The sequence below is a fragment of the Anarhichas minor genome, unplaced genomic scaffold (genome assembly GCF_050575085.1).
Source record: "Anarhichas minor isolate MPS153535 unplaced genomic scaffold, ASM5057508v1 ptg000154l, whole genome shotgun sequence".
Classification (NCBI taxonomy): Eukaryota; Metazoa; Chordata; class Actinopteri; order Perciformes; family Anarhichadidae; genus Anarhichas; species Anarhichas minor.
In genome coordinates, this window is record NW_027466600.1 from 203525 (window position 1) to 220000 (window position 16476).

The 16476-nt window shown below is 44.7% G+C and overlaps 2 protein-coding genes across 7 annotated transcripts in view; one reads left to right on the forward strand and one right to left on the reverse strand.

The window, feature by feature from the left end:
* Positions 1-301: 301 nt before the first annotated feature.
* ncoa4 (nuclear receptor coactivator 4) lies at positions 302-13903 on the reverse strand. Of its 6 annotated transcripts, XM_076085358.1 has the most exons (12): positions 13736-13881; positions 13235-13362; positions 8915-9035; positions 8172-8312; positions 8006-8097; positions 7562-7670; positions 4854-4904; positions 4585-4704; positions 3754-4446; positions 1652-1891; positions 1424-1513; positions 302-1300 (listed from the first exon to the last, which is right to left on the reverse strand). In XM_076085358.1, the coding sequence occupies exons 2-12, from the start codon at positions 13237-13239 to the stop codon at positions 1253-1255; spliced, it is 1710 nt and encodes a 569-aa protein (XP_075941473.1). In that variant the 5' UTR covers positions 13240-13362; positions 13736-13881; the 3' UTR covers positions 302-1252. The 6 variants fall into 6 exon arrangements, with proteins under 6 accessions (XP_075941473.1, XP_075941471.1, XP_075941470.1 ...); XM_076085356.1 differs by lacking the exon at positions 13235-13362 and having other exon boundaries at positions 4585-4701; positions 13736-13903; XM_076085355.1 differs by lacking the exon at positions 13235-13362 and having other exon boundaries at positions 13736-13903.
* An 882-nt stretch (positions 13904-14785) lies between these two features.
* Positions 14786-16476, forward strand: part of yipf3 (Yip1 domain family, member 3) — an 11882-nt gene continuing 10191 nt past the window's right edge. The window contains exon 1 of the mRNA XM_076085361.1: positions 14786-15109. Within this exon, the coding sequence (XP_075941476.1) occupies positions 15038-15109 (72 nt within the window). The 5' untranslated portion in view covers positions 14786-15037. The remainder of the gene's footprint in view (positions 15110-16476) is intronic.

Consider the following 16476-nt stretch of genomic DNA (forward strand, 5'->3'; position numbering starts at 1 on the left):
TTTCAGAATAAAATCCCCTGAGTTAAACAGGAAACTTTCAGAATAAAATCCCGAGTTAAACAGGAGACTTTCACAATAAAATCCCCTGAGTTAAACAGGAAACTTTCACAATAAAATCCCCTCAGTTAAACTGGAAACTTTCACAATAAAATCCTCTCAATGAAACTGAAAACTTTCAGAATAAAATCCTCAATTAAACTGGAACCTTTCAGAATAAAATCCCTTCAGGTAAAGTTAACGTGGAAACTTTCAGAATAAAATTCCCTCAGGTAAAGTTAAAGTGATGTCACAGACACAGTGATGATGTCAGCATGTTTTATTACTGTAAAGAATCACAGAGTATTGATGACATCACAGCTATATATATTAACCACGCCCCCTCAGCTTCAATAAAAAGCACCAATCACTGCCGACTGCAGAGTCATGTGACCTGACAAACTGCAGCATGCTTACCCCAGAGGCATTCTGGGTAACAAGGTTACTTGATTCTGTAGACATTAGATATCTGCTTTATGCCCAGAACTGAGTCTTCCAGGTGTTGTTACGACATACGACGAACTCCACCAATCAAATCCTTCAGATAAGACGGTCGATGTATGCCTGCAAGACTCAACTCAGGGTATGAAATACAGGTTAAAAAGTCCAGGATCTTTTAATTTGAAAGATCAAACAGCTGCGAGTTTCCTTTACACATTTCCTTTAAATGAGTTTTAAAATAATAAATCTATCGATATACGTATTGATTCATTTTTGAGTTATTCAGATTTTATCCACTAGTGAAACACTACTGAGCATGTGCAGACCGGACAGGAAGAAGATCTGAGCTCAGCAGCTTCACAGGAAACAACAGAAGAAGAAAAGCAACATTCCACTAAATTAAAGAAATCGTTGAAATCATAAAAACAAAGGCTACTTCATGACAAAAGTCAACTCCGCCCACCACCTGTTTAGCCCCACCCCATACAGGCCCCGCCCCCTCTCCTCCTGTCAGGATCACCTGTTGATTAATCAACAGGTGATCAGATCAATAACTATTAATCAATCAATCGATTGGGAACTCTTTGATAATCAATTAATGGATTAATATTCTCTGATGAGGACGTTTCATAAACTAATCAAAGATCATAAACATTAAAATATGTTTTCTGATGAAGACAGTGAGACGCAGCTGAAAGCTCTGGAGCTCTTGAGTCTCACTGAATCATATTGATCAGTGGGTTCTTGATCCTGATTGGAGGAGAGCTCAGTGATGTCACAGGAAAGAAGGAGTCCATGATTTGACTGTTGTAGTTCGTGTTCGCTGATCAGCGTTAAAGAAGAAGAAGCATCAGCATCATCGTCGTCACATCTGGAAGAAAACAGACTGGTCTTAAAGGAACAGTACTACCTCACTACCCGACTGACATTAAAGAAGTGAACTCACCTGTTCAGGAGCTTTGAACAGCCACTTCTCTTCGTCTCCACCCACTTTCATACAGGTGAACAGGTCACAGACGGACGGCAGCGCCAGGAGCTGAAACATTGAACACATCACACAATGCTGTCAGGACACGTCCGTACTGGTCTCTATCGGTCCGTACTGGTCTCAGTCGGTCCGTAGTGATCTGTACTGGTCTTAGTAGGTCTGTACTGGTCTCAGAGGTCCTGTTACCTGAGCCTGACTCCTCTTCCTCAGCAGCCATTTGTCCTCCTCTGCTGCTGGGAGGGTCTGACCTCCTGACCCCGGAGTCTGTCCTGGAAGCACCCAGAGACCAGGATCCAGAGGGCAAAGGAAAGGAGATGAGATCTGGTCTCTGTGGTACTCCCTGCTGGCCTTCTCCTCCTCAGGAGCCCAGCCAGAGAGGGACGAGGTGTCAGTGGGGTGGAGCCAGGCCTCCAGGATGGCCTGAACCTGAAGAAACACCAGAAACCCGTCACGTTAGAGACCCGATCGGCATCCCGTCACTTTACGGACCCAATCGGCATCCCGTCACATTAAAGACCCGATCGGCATCCCGTCACCTTAAAGACCCGATCGGCATCCCGTCACCTTAAAGACCCGATCGGCATCCCGTCACGTTAAGGACCCGATCGGCATCCCGTCACGTTAAGGACCCGATCGGCATCCCGTCACGTTAAAGACCCGATCGGCATCCCGTCACCTTAAAGACCCGATCGGCATCCCGTCACCTTAACACTGGCCCTATTTTTAGGCCTCTGGTCGAAAATTGCATACCCATACTAAAGAGAGTGTATTTCTGCAACTACAAGGTCTATTTTAATAATTTTTTGATTGTATAATACAGGTAACACTTGGAAGATGTGCTGATATGTGTAAATATTGTGTATATGTTACTGGTTAATAACATATTTTCACATATGGCACAGCTCAAATTGAAAAAGTTACAGTTTCGCCTGAAAAAAAACACTTGTGTCTAAAATATTACTTGAAATAAGGCCTAAAAATGTTAATGGTATAGCCAAAGTCATAGCACAACAGGTTTTACAGTCTCTAAACTGATTTGACTTTGATTGAGTAAAGCAGGCCAGCATAAACCAAGCAAAGGCATGCAAAATTCTCATTTTTGGAAGCAGCAGTTGCATTGCCGTATTCTAATTGTATATACTATATAACTAAATATTAACTATATATTCACTTTTCTTATCACTGAGTGTTCAATAATCCTAATAAATCAGTTTGATACCATTTTGAATAATTTTGAGCAGTTATGATGTGTCATATCTGTCATTCATAACAATAACTGGCTCATAATGTGTGTCTATGTGACACTGGTAAGGCCTGTGATCGGCCGATTTACAAGTGTGAGACCATTTTAGATGTGGGATAGTCCAACGGGAGCCATGCGGGGGTGTTTGAGAATCTCCGTTTCTCTTTACTGACTAAAAATCGCAAAATGCAGGGCAAACCCCCCTCTCTACATGGATTGGTCCACCTCACAGAATCGGCTGCCATTTTGCCATTCATTCCGCCCGCGCATTGATACCAGTCACAGTCATGCAACACAGGATGGAGGACACATGAGCGTCGAAATCCGTTGGAATAAATCCATTTTACATCGCCAAAACCGTCAAAACGTAAGTTTTTTTACCCAATTTATTTTCTCGTGACCAGTGGCTGATGTTGGCATGTATACCCATAACCTTTGAACGGTTTGAAAGAGAGTAATTTCGACGCCGCTGCTCGTTTCCGGGTCGAATCACGAGCCTGCTAGATGTGCTCATCCGCCATGTGCGATCCGTGCTTCGTGATGAGAGATCATACAAAGAGCACAGTTCGTCGATTTTTGGCCAAAATTGTGGCAAATCTTCTAGATATCTTCCAGATATGATCTTAGTTCATGTATAATTGTGTTTTGCAGTGTGTAAAATGGCTCCCATGGTTGTTTCGCCCAGAATCTCTTTGTTACACAGGTATTATTTTTTTTATTATTTTATTCCTTTCGCAAAAGTGAATTGTACACATGTACACCACCCCCCCGCCCCCCTCTAGCCCCCTTTAAAGGGGGCTCTCGTGTACAAGAAGTTTTAAAGACCCGATCGGCATCCCGTCACCTTAAAGACCCGATCGGTATCCCGTCACCTTAAAGACCCGATCGGCATCCCGTCACCTTAAAGACCCGATCGGTATCCCGTCACCTTAAAGACCCGATCGGTATCCCGTCACGTTAAAGACCTGATCGGTATCCCGTCACGTTAAAGACCTGATGGATCATCAATGAAATCATTGATTAAAAGGATGAAAGAACAAATCACCTTTTCCTCCTGCTCTCTGCGGTGCAGGGTTGGCGGGGCGTCCTTGGCGATGGGCATGACTCCGTTAGATGTAGGCGGGGCTCCTACAGGGACCCCGTTCTTGTCCCTCCCGTCCTGGTGGAGCAGCCAGAGGTTCAGAGCTCCTCTCCCACAGTTCTCCTCACAGACGCAGTCGGAGAACGAGGAGCAGACCTCGTTGGCTCTGCAGGTCTGCTGCACCGGCACCGCCTGCTGAAGCCACGCCTCCAGGGCCACGGGGGGGGAAGTGGCAGTGGAAGTAGGCGGGGCCTTCAGGCACTTGAGCCAGCCCAGGTTCTCTATCTCCAGGGCCTCAGTGGTCTGGCAGCAGGAGGAGCAGTCATCGGCGGGGGGGCGTCTGGACCCCGTCAGCCAATCACTGGAGGACCAGACGTCATCGAACGGCTTCAACACCCGACGCCACCGCTCTGCGTCTGACATGGTATCGGTGGGGGGGGTGATGAGCCAGTCACTCAGCTCCTCCTCCTCCTCAGGACCGACGGTGAACTCTGATTCGTCGATCTTCTCGATGGAGAAGGAGGAGCTGCAGCTGCTGACGGTGCGCTCCCTGCTGACGGGGGTCTCGACCTGGTCCTGAAGGATCCAGAACTCCAGGTCCCTGATCTGACCCCAGGCCTGCAGGAAGTCCTCAGAGACCAGGACGGGACAGGAAGTCTGGCACAAACACACAGGAAGTCAGTTAGAACTCTCTGGGTTCACTTCCCGTCGATGACATCATGGGTTGGTTCATGGTTCATATATTTATAGCAATAAAGTATTAAAGAACTACAGGAGGTCGTCTCTCTCTCTCACCTTTCTGTCCTCGGGTGTCAGCCAATCCTGAGGCTTGTTGCTGGACTGGTAACCAATAGGAGCGCTGCTTGAAGGAGGAGTTCCCATCAGCCAGTCGCTCAGAGATCCGACCTCCATCTTCTGGTCAGAGACACAAACAACAACGATGATGTCACTTTTCTGCTAATTAAAAACATGTCTCATGAGTCATAATGATGTTTAATATTATTAAATCATGTTAAACTGATGATATAATAACGTTATAATGCTTCATTGATGTTATACGTTACCTGTTTCTTGGCAGCTATTGGACAGTTCTGAGAGGACACACCCTCCACCAGCTGTAAACAGGAAGTACAGAAAACCCCTGATCATCATCATCACGTCCACAGACAAAACCTGTGTGTACCTCTATATTTGTACAGCTATCTTTGTGAGGACCAATGGAAGGTGTAGACCAGGGGTGTCAAACTCATCTTCACTCTGGGCCACATCAGAATCATGGTTCCCCTCAAAGGGCCGGTTGTAACTGTAAGACTGTATAATAGTGCTGGGTGGTACGACCAAACATGTGTTTCACGGTATTTTTTAAGATTCTGCCGGTTTCACGGTATATCACGGTATTGTTTTTCTATATGTTTATAGAGGCTCACTCTACTGTCAGGAGTACATAGAATATAAAACATGTTAATGTCTTCATGTATGAAGGCTTTGCTTACTAGAGGGGGTGCTCGTTTGTTCCTCTAATGTTGGGATAGCAGTCTGGCTGAAGTATTGTGGCCCCGGTCAGACGTACCTTGAATCCAGTGTTTTAATCATTGCTCTGAGTCTTTCTCGACTGTCTGTAGTGGGACCAGGGCCCCGTTCCTCGTACGTGGTTCAGTTAAGTCGATCAAATGTCCTATTAGCAGCTTAAATTAACCCGATGATTGAAGTCAGGCTATCTCGGTTTCTCCAAGGCTGATCCTCTCAAACAGTCTCGTTAATTGGAACCAGACGATCAGGATCAGGATAATTGCGCGTGCCCGTCCTACGTCAAAAGGGAGAAGCGTCGATCACCGAAACCATGATTTTCTAACAGTACAATGTTAAATAAAGTCAAAGAAAGAGCCTCTTTTTACTCCGCTGACGAGCAGGAGATGATCATGAACGCATATGAGGAATTCAAGACCGTAATCACGGCAACATCTAACACCTCCACCGCTGTGAGGGCTAGACAAGAAGCACGCAAAATATCACAGACAAGTTAAATGCGTAAGTGTTGTAAATGTATCGGCTCATTTTAATGCCTCATCACCCCAATCAATCAGATGATATGTCTTTAAATGAGCTGCTGGCAGTAGGCTTAATGAATGCATCATCCAATGAGATCTATAGCGACAATAATGATCTCAACTCTTTCAGAATAAGTAATAAAAACAAGCCCAAAGAGCATCTAACTGATACTCATTAATATGAGGATATATGTACTGTATGCCCTCATGTATCATGTACTATATATGTGTATATACATGTATGTGTAGATTACCATATAGAACTAGCAGTTTGAATATGTGTGTGTGAATCTGTGTGTGGGCGGATCAGTGTGTGTGTGTGTGTTATTCATCATCAGACATTCAATCAACTGAAGCAGTGAAGATAAATAGTGTGTGATTCTCTCTATTCTTATCATGAGTCCACCTTCATCATGTTCTACAGTAATGATATGCTGGTGTACTAATAACACTGTCATATCATTATGAGTGCTTTAACCCTCATGTATGCAACGCAGCCATCAAGAGGACATGGGAGCAAGTAAACACTAACACACACACATTACTCAGAATGCTGAGTCAGTACAATATGTGCCATGGTGATGTAATGAACACATCCATAAGTTTATTAAGCGCCAAATAAACTTTACCAACAGCACGGCATGCAGCGGCTTTCCCGATGTTCTCTTGGGCACAGACTTTACATTACAGTCATTTAGCAGACGCTTTTATCCAAAGCGACTTACAATTCAGATTCTATCACATTTCTACACCGTAGGCTCAGCTACGGGAGCAATTTTGGGGTTAAGTGTCTTGCTCAAGGACACATCGACATGCGACTAGCAGAGCCGGAGCCGGGGATTGAACCGCCGACCCTCTGATTGAAAGACGGCCCTGCTATCCACTTAGCCAGTCTAAGTGGATAGCATCTCCGGTCTGTCTTTGTTCCTCCTGCATCGCTCTGTTCTGTTCTTTAATGTAACGTTACCGTAGCGACGGAGCCTCTCCCAGCTGTTAGCAGACTGTTGGGCTAGCTAGCTTTACCCAGCATGCCGCTCGGCGGTGTAATTTTATAAATGTACAATTATTAGTGTTACAAATTGTTTGCGTGTCACAAACTGTTGTGTCGTGGTGTTTTGTTGTTACAGAGCGTTAGTTGTAGGTTATTAATTGTTATAAAGTTATAACCATGACTAGGGTTCCCTCTCAACACACTTAAGACAACTAGCTCCCACCGTAGCGCTCATAGCGGCCAACAATATATTCTGCTGCCTGTTGAAGAGCGACAGCAGTTGTTTCTGTGCACCGGTATGACGGTGTGTGAAAAATTCTATCATACGGGAAATTAAAACCGGTATACCGGTTGGCCCAGCACTAGTGTATAACTGTAACTACTCCTAACATATTGTTAAAGAACTGTCTCTGCATTTGATTATCGTTTATTCAAGTGTAAAAATATTGTACATGCAGTTATATTAATGTAGGGTAACCTGCCAAAGAGCTGCTTCTATGACTGTTGTGTTTAAGTATCTCATCATTATGACTTCTTTCTTTTTAAACTTTTTTTTTTTTTTTTTGTTGCTGATGGATGGCAATGATGTGGGCCTCGAGTTTGACACCCCTGGTGTAGACCTTCAGAGTGAGGACATGTGTGTGAGAGTGTGTGTGACTGTGTGTGTATGTGTATGTGTGTGAGAGTGTGTGTGTGTGTGTGTATGGTGTGAGTGCGAGTGTGTGTGTGTTACCGGAGCCGTGATGCGGCCGAACGAGGTGATGGCCTCCCTCAGAGAGCGAGCGTCGGCATGGAAACTCATCTCAGGTGTTTCCTCAGGAGTCAGACTCAGAGAGGACAACCTGCACACAGTTCATCTTCATCATCATCTTCATCTTCATGTGTATGAACACACATATTTACAGATCAATGAATAGATCATCAGAGATGTGATCAGTTCCTCAGACCCCAGACCACCGCTTAGGGACCCCAGACGACAGGTTTAGGGACCCCAGACCACAGGTTTAGGGACCCCAGACGACTGCACGAGAGTTTCAAATACACAGCGTCAGAATGAGTCAAATGAAGCGGCTGTCGGCCACGAGGACAAGAGGAACATGTCAAACACAGAGTCCATGTTCCGGCTGTGAGTGGACGTCTGAACCTGGTCTGCAGGTCTACGAGGACGTGGACTTACTTCTCCAGGCAGCCGGTCAGCTGGTTGTTCAGGTCGTTGCTGCTGTTGGAGTTCTGCAGCTGATGGACGATCACATCAAACTGTCCTCTGAGCTGGAAAACAAACACCCAGTAAACACCAGACTACCAGCAGCAGAGACCGGCAGAGACCAGAAAGCAGTGGTTACCCAGTGCAGACGGTGCAGCTGCTGCTGCAGAGTCTCAGTCTTGACTTGTTCCAGCAGCTCGATCTGTCCCAGCAGCCAAACCTCTCGACAGCGAAGAGCCTCCTGCTGACGACTCACACTGCTCTGGAGATCACAGCGCACCTGTTCTCAGGAGACACACAGGGGAGAGACGCACAGGTGAGAGACGAGTGAGACACGGGTGAGACACAGGGGAGAGACGCACAGGGGAGACGGGTGAGAGACGCACAGGTGAGAGATTAACATGATTAAATCCTTCCAGGACTTTGTTCTGGTCCTCCACTAATCTATCAACGAATCGTCACACTGAGCCTCAACATGGAGGATTTACCTGGAGAAGAGTTCAGCAGAGTCCAGCAGATGAGACGGTTCTCAGACTGTCAGTTAAATGAACTCAACTCTTTTATATGGTCTCTCTCTCCCTCCCCCTCTCTCTCTCTCTGAGTCAGCAGGACTGTGTGATGAGGTCTTAGTCTTAAAGGGACAGTAGTGATGTTTACAGCTAGTAGTAGACCACGTAGTCTACTACTACTAAGTAGGGTACTGTGTACAAGTACACACTGTACTACACAGGTAGTTGTACTAGTTCATTACCTGCAAGTAAGTCTTCTTCAATACAGCATGATGTTCATTTAGTAACTTATGGTCCATTTAGACTCAAACAGACCATAGAGCAGGGGATGCTTTAGGGCGGGGCTACACAGTGATTGACAGGTCTCTCTAACCTCTCTGGTGTTTTCTCTCAGCTGTCGCTCCGCCTTCATGACGCCGTTGATGGCGTCCTCCAGCTGATCCTGAGCCAGTCGGCACTGCTTCAGTCCGCCCAATGCTGCCGCCTCCGCCATCCTGGACAGGAAACACACCGTCAAAATAGAACAGGGCCGACTGAAGTTAGACCTTCCAGGACGTGATAAGAAGCTGCAGTTTGTGGTTTAGTTCCTCTTCACTAACGTCTCTCCGTCCTCCTCCTTCACTTCTGCTTTTATTTAACATCTCTGATCTCTGATAATGTTACTTTGTAAACAACGGAGATTCACTTACATTATGATGCCTTCAGGCTCTGCTCAGTGAACATGAGTACTGGCTGAAGGTACATTATAACGTTATTTTTTTTAAATTGTATTTATTATTATACTATATTCATCCCGGAAGGGGAAATTTGTCTCTGGATTTGACCCCTCCCTGTATATAGGGCGCAGTGGGCTGCCCAGGACAGGCACCCGGGGAGCGTTAGGGGTCCAGTGTAGAGCTGGACGGTAAACCGGTATACCGGTTTTAATTTCCCGTATGATATTAATTTTTCACACACCGTCATACCGGTGCACATAAACTGCTGTTGCACTTCAACAGGCAGCAGAATATATTGTTGGCCGCTATGAGCGCTACGGTGGGAGCTAGTTGTCTTAAGTGTGTTGAGAGGGAACCCTAGTCATGGTTATAACTTTATAACAACTAATAACCCACAACTAACGCTCTGTAACAACAAAACACCACGACACAACAGTTTGTGACACGCAAACAATTTGTAACACTAATAATTGTACATTTATAAAATTACACCGCCGAACGGCATGCTGGGTAAAGCTAGCTAGCCCAACAGTCTGCTAACAGCTGGGAGAGGCTCCGTCGCTACGGTAACGTTACATTAAAGAACAGAACAGAGCGATGCAGGAGGAACAAAGACAGACCGGAGACCGGAGACAGACCGGAGATAGCAGGGCCGTCTTTCAATCAGAGGGTCGGCGGTTCAATCCCCGGCTCCGGCTCTGCTAGTCGCATGTCGATGTGTCCTTGAGCAAGACACTTAACCCCAAAATTGCTCCCGTAGCTGTGCCTACGGTGTAGAAATGTGATAGAATCTGAATTGTAAGTCGCTTTGGATAAAAGCGTCTGCTAAATGACTGTAATGTAAAGTCTGTGCCCAAGAGACGAGCTGGCTCTGCTGTTTGGAAGTGTTTGAAAATCCGACGTAGACCAAAAGACTATACAGTATATTGCAAAGTTTATCGAGCCACTGTTGTTGCCGCAGGTGGTAACACGAGCAACTTACTCCATCACCTCAGCAGAAAACATGAGTTGGAATACCAAGAGTGTGATGACGGCCGTCAACCAGTAACGTTAGCGCGAGTGAAACAGTGAAGCTAAAGGGTCAGACATCGCTTGAAGAGGCATTAGCTCGAGGCTGCATATGACAAGAAAAGCAAGCGGTGGAGCGACATTACGAACACAATAAGGATCCAGCTCTTGTGACCATGTGATATTTCAGTTTTTCTTTTTTAATAAATTTGCAAAAATTTCTACATTTCTGTTTTTTTCTGTCAAGATGGGGTGCTGAGTGTACATTAATGAGAAATAAAATGAACTTTTTTGATTTTAGCAAATGGCTGCAATGAAACAAAGAATGAAAAATTTAAAGGGGTCTGAATACTTTCCGTACCCACTGTATATACATATATACACATATATACACACACACACACACACACACACACACACACACACATATCACAGTCAAGGAAATACCGTGAAACCGGCAGAATCTTAAAAAATACCGTGAAACACATGTTTCGTCGTACCGCCCAGCACTAGTTCAGTGTCTTGCTCAGGGACACTTCGACACAGGACACATAGCAGCCAAGGATCGAACCACTGACCTCGCGGTTACCGGACGACCCTCTCTACCCAGTGAGCCACGGTCGCTATCATGATGTGTTCACATGTCATCTGTAAAATGTAGTTTTGGTGATGAACTTGAATGAATCCAGTAGTTTGAAGGAGATGTTTTCCTGTTAATATAAAGTAGTCTTCAAAGGTCTTGTTGTTCTTTATCTGTTGAGTTAAAAACAGACTGAAGGTACAGGTGAGTCCTGACCACACAGGTGAGTCCTGACAGAAGGAGGATTTATGGTGTTTCTATTGTTCTGCTCAGACTGTGACGGACTCAGCTGACAGCCACACCTGCATTGTGCTCTGTGATTGGTCACAGAGCTGGTGGGTCACCTGGATTAAACCAGTCTCACCACCAACTATTTTAAGACACAGCTGGACAACAGCCCTCACTGATACACATGTGACACACTCCTGTAGAGAGTTAGTACTTCATAATACACACGGGTCCTTCATAATACCCGTGCGATTGTGGCTAAGTGGATAGCAGGGCCGTCTTTCAATCAGAGGGTCGGTGGTTCGAACTCCGGCTCCGCTAGTCGCATGTCGAGCTCTCCTTGAGCAAGACACTTAACCCCAAAATTGCTCCCATAGCTGTGCCTACGGTGTAGAAATGTGATAGACTCTGAATTGTAAGTTGCTTTGGATAAAAGCGTCTGCTAAATGGCTGTAATGTAATAATACATAGTACCTCAAGACACGGGAGTACAGTGTGAAAGAACAGTTCACGGTTAAGGAATAAAGAGTAAGGAATAAAGAGCGAGGACCAGCGAGTGGTGAACAGCTGTTTGTGTGGCGTCTCTTCCTGTTTCCTTCACCTACTACATTCCCCTGGGTCCTAAGTCCCTCCATGTACAGCTTCTTATCACTCTCTATGTACCAACGTACATTTATAACAAATACCACACATATTACGGTAATCAGCGTTGCATATGTGTCTGACCAAAATACCACAAAAACAAAAAAGAAATGATTAATTTAAATGATTGTGTTAGAGTTTTTAAAGTGTTTTGTTTGTAATATGTATAATAAGCATCATTTAGTATCACTACTGAGAATTTAACAAACATAAAAACATGACGTAGATAGGTTTGTAGTTTTCAAGAAGTATATTTAAATATCATCTCTTACACACATGAAGATAAAGTTGTGAACACCGGCTGATTATCCATGATCAGAATCATTATAACTGTTATAACTGCTGCTGTGTAAAGGGAACACTGCTGCTAACAAGAACCTGATGTGTTTAAAGTGTTTACACCAAATGTTATTGACCTTTAGTTCATATAGCAGTACTTTAAAATAAAAGTGCGCAATACACTACTTTTGAATTCATTATTGAACTTTGCCATAACAATGAGATTAATCGCGATTAAACATTGTAATCGTTGGCCAGCACTAATATATATTTAATATATATACATATATAGAGACAGACATTGGTCTCATCTTTCTCTCTGTTGGTGGATGTGAAAGTGGGCGTGGCCTCAGGGTGTGACGCTGCTATCAGCTGACTGTTTACAGCTGATAGTGAAGCTCCTACCCTCAGACTGAGTTTACACCAGTGAGGAAGTTCAACTGTTGACCCACCAGAGTCCAGCGACATGTTGGATCATGTTTGTTCATCCATACTAGTACAGATACACTAGTTTATTTTGTGTACTTATATTCATATACCTGTACGTAGCAGTCTGTATTCACAGAGAACTTCAGAAGGAAAAGTGTACAAATCTTTAATGAGTACTAGAAGTATCCTCGTCTACGGAGTATTCTAACTAATACTTCTTCTACACAGAGTGACCTCTGACATCACACATCATCAATAATCACATGTTTCCAAAATCTCTTTGATCTCAACACGTCTCAAGTACTTGTACTGCAGTAGTGTGTGTGTGTGTGTATATATATATATATTTATTATTTGATGTTTCTATACCTGACAGACTGATAATATGACGTAACTAATAAAATACACAACCACGTGTATTAATAGTCAGACACGTTTACTAAACCATCACTTCCTGCTTAACAAGTATTTGTACATTATTGTACCAAAGTACTTCCTCCATCGTTGAATATTAGTATCTTAATGTGTCCTAAGAAGTACTTTACCTTTAGATATTAGACCGCTGAGAGGACGACAACAACAAGGTGAATAAAGCGGTATAAGTCTCCTACCTCATGTTTGTGACACAAAGAAAAGATCCGCAAAACACGCCTCCTCCTCGGCTCAGAGGTCCAGCCTGAGACTGTTATTGTGGAGCTCAGAGAGGAAACACGTCACAGTGTCCGCCATCGCGGTCTGTCGGCCCGCACGTATACACACGGGGGGGGGGGGGGGCTCTATTATCTCACACAAACAGCTGTGTTACACACACGTCATTCATTAACTCCCACGTGACAGAGGCCGCTGTTCACAGTTGATAACTGGATGTTTAGTTCAGACGGACGGACAGAGTTCCCATCAGCGGCTCGTCTTTACAGTCACACATCCAACAGATAACACCTGGTCATAAAGAGACAATACAAGTTATGACAGAGGACACGAGTGATGTGTACTAAACACACGTTACACCGCGTGAGACCGTATACATGAACGGTAACAGTTAACGAGGTTATTCTGGAGGGAGTCTGGTTCTCAGCACGTGAACCAACCGGTGAAAACGAATATAAATCGTCATGAATACGAGGACGAGTCTGAGCTTTATAAAGCATTAAACACTTTAGTGTTATTAACGTGTTTCTATTATCTCACGGTTAGGCTCCAACTGGAGGTCATAGCGTGTGCTTAGCTCGAGTAGCTAAAGTTAGCTACTCGAGCTAACGCTAGCTAGCCGACACTTTGGATGAGATCGGATCCGTTTCTCGGTCTAACTCACCGGGAACTTCTGCTCTGGACTCTACCCTTCGACGTCATGAAGACTCCGTGATGTTCAGGAGACTCGTGGAGGAGAAGAAGAGCTCCGGTAAACGGTAAACCGGCGTTTCCCACCAGCTGCGGCCCAAAGTCACGAAGATGTCAGGGAAAATAAAACATAACTTAGAGGGGAGCGGAGGAGTCTCGCGAGAACTTAAGAGAGAGCAAACAACATCCCGCGGGAACGCCCCATGCTGGTGACGCGAGGGACTGTTTCTTTAGTTTTATTGAAAAAGATAGACAATATGGAACTGTTTATTTATTTTATTTATATCATATACACACTGGAACCTGGTCTGGTGAGCACATCCAGGACTAAGAGGTCTCAGCCTCACTTAGAACCCCTCCTCACTGTAAACCTCAGACCTGACACCTGGCAGACTCTTTAACAAAGAACTGACTAAATACACTAAGTGTCCCACCAGGGACCAAAACACACTGGACCCCCTAGCGCTCAGTCCCCCTGTGCAGCTCTGGGACTCTGTGATCGTGGTCTGGTTCATCTTCTCCAGACCTGCAGGCAGAAACTCAGGTCCAGTCCTGCTTCGTCTGAGGGTTTGTGAGACCTGGATGAGCTCACTGGACCAGTTTGTGTGAGGATATGTGAGCCCACTAGATCCTGTACAACCGGACCAGAACCACACTGACAAAGGAGATCAGGGTCACAGAGAGGAGCTACAGACCTGCGTCAGTGTGCAGAGACCTGCAGGACTAAGACTTCAGGAGGAGCCCCTATTGTATACATGATCATGTGACATGACGTCATGAAGATGAGCTGCACATTTAACGTGACGAACACGTTCATGCATCAATAATATCATTTATATTATTCTGTAGAATGAGACATTTTACTTTTGGTACTTTTAATGAAGTAAAACTCCTAACACATACTTTGCAACAGTATTTTTGTGGTATTAGTACACGATTGGAGTACTTCCTCCACCACTCTTGAATAGAGCAGTACAGTTTAAATGTCTTTCATCGTTTAATTACCAGTTATAGTACTTTAAGTGTATTTTATGTACGTTGTTTACGTTATTTATTCACCACTTCCGCTTCCTCTGTGACGTCATTACGCTCCCTGCGTGCTGCCCGTGGAGGCGGAGTCAGAGCCCGTGTTGTTTGTGATGGTAGATTCATTAGAGACACAAACGTCGCTTCTTGTTTAAATCGTTTTCCTGTGTAAAATAACGTCCGTTAGGAAACATTTAACACCGGCTCTGACCCGGGACCGACACCGTAAACTACCCGCTGAACCGGAACCATGTCTGCGGGCTCCGGGAACAGAAACACGAACACGGAACCGTGGGGAAGCTTCGATGACAACCTCGTCCAGGTGAGCTAACATGCTAACATGCTAACTAGCCTCCTACCGGGAAACCGAACTTGTCGGTTTCCAAACCTACTGGTTCGTCCTGCGCATGCGTGCGTTGAGTTCACGATCACCAGATTCCTCATATGCACGAGCGTACGAGTTTATCTAGCACACGTTAGCCAAGATAAGGTAACCTAAACATACCTGCATGACGTCATGTTACGTTACACGGAAACCCTGTGAACCAATCACTGCTCTGTTCAGCTGGAACAGGAAGTAGAACGCTTCACGGATTTCTAAGGGTAGGTCCCAAGTCTCCTAGGCCCAGTCCCAATGTCCCCCTGAACCCTCAGACCCTGAACCCTGAGGGTCTTACTGATGTCACCTGGTGAGTGGGTGAGTGTGAGGGCTTGAGATGGTATAAATATGAACGAGACAGCACTTTATCACTTTACCATGAAAACGATAATAAATATGATGTATAATGTGTGTATTTATTTCATACTTTGTACTCCCTGATTTTAACTCTTCAGGCTCTTTCCTCACTAGATGAGAGGTAACTTCATATCATCTATTTACTCATTTCTGTCAAAACAGCTTCAATGACAAAATCTAATATTTGATGAATAAATGAATAAATATCCTCTGATTTCATGTTTTAATGTTCCATCTTTAACCCTTAATGTTTCTGAGTACATTTAATACTCCAGGCTGAACACAGTGATCCGTCCTCTTTGTTTACCTTTTCTTTACGTCTCCATGTGTCCACCCCGTGTTTAACGTCACATTGCAATGAATTGTGGGTAATTCCCTTAGGCTAAGTCAGCATCTAATAATGACTTAAAGAAAGGGTTCATAAAGGAAACAAAATGTCTGAGAGACTCAAACACTCAATGATTTGACAGACAGAACTAAACACTCACGGACTTCACGGGAGCGCGCCTCAAAGTCCGTGAGTCCGTCAGGGTGGAGATTGTGATTGGGCCTTAATTGCATCCCCGTTTCCCTCACTTGGGTCCTTTCCTTGCGTCTTAGTCCCTCCCACCAGGGATGCATGGAGGAAACCATGCGAGGAGAGAGGAAACGAGGAAATATGTTTTAAGAGACATGAGACGTCCTTTCCTCAGTTGCGTCACGTGAAGCGACGTCTGTTTCTGATGACGGAGGATCAGCTGATCACAAACCAGGTCCTGGTCCTCTTTACACAGACCATATACACACACGTGTATATATATACAGTGCCTATGATAAGTCACCCCCCTTGGATGTTTTCCCCTTTTGTTGCTTTTATACATGAAATCATGTTCAGTATAGTTTGGCTTTTTTTGTCAAGAATTTGCAAAAAAAAGCTTCTTTCATGTCAAAGTGAAAACAGATTTTTACAAACT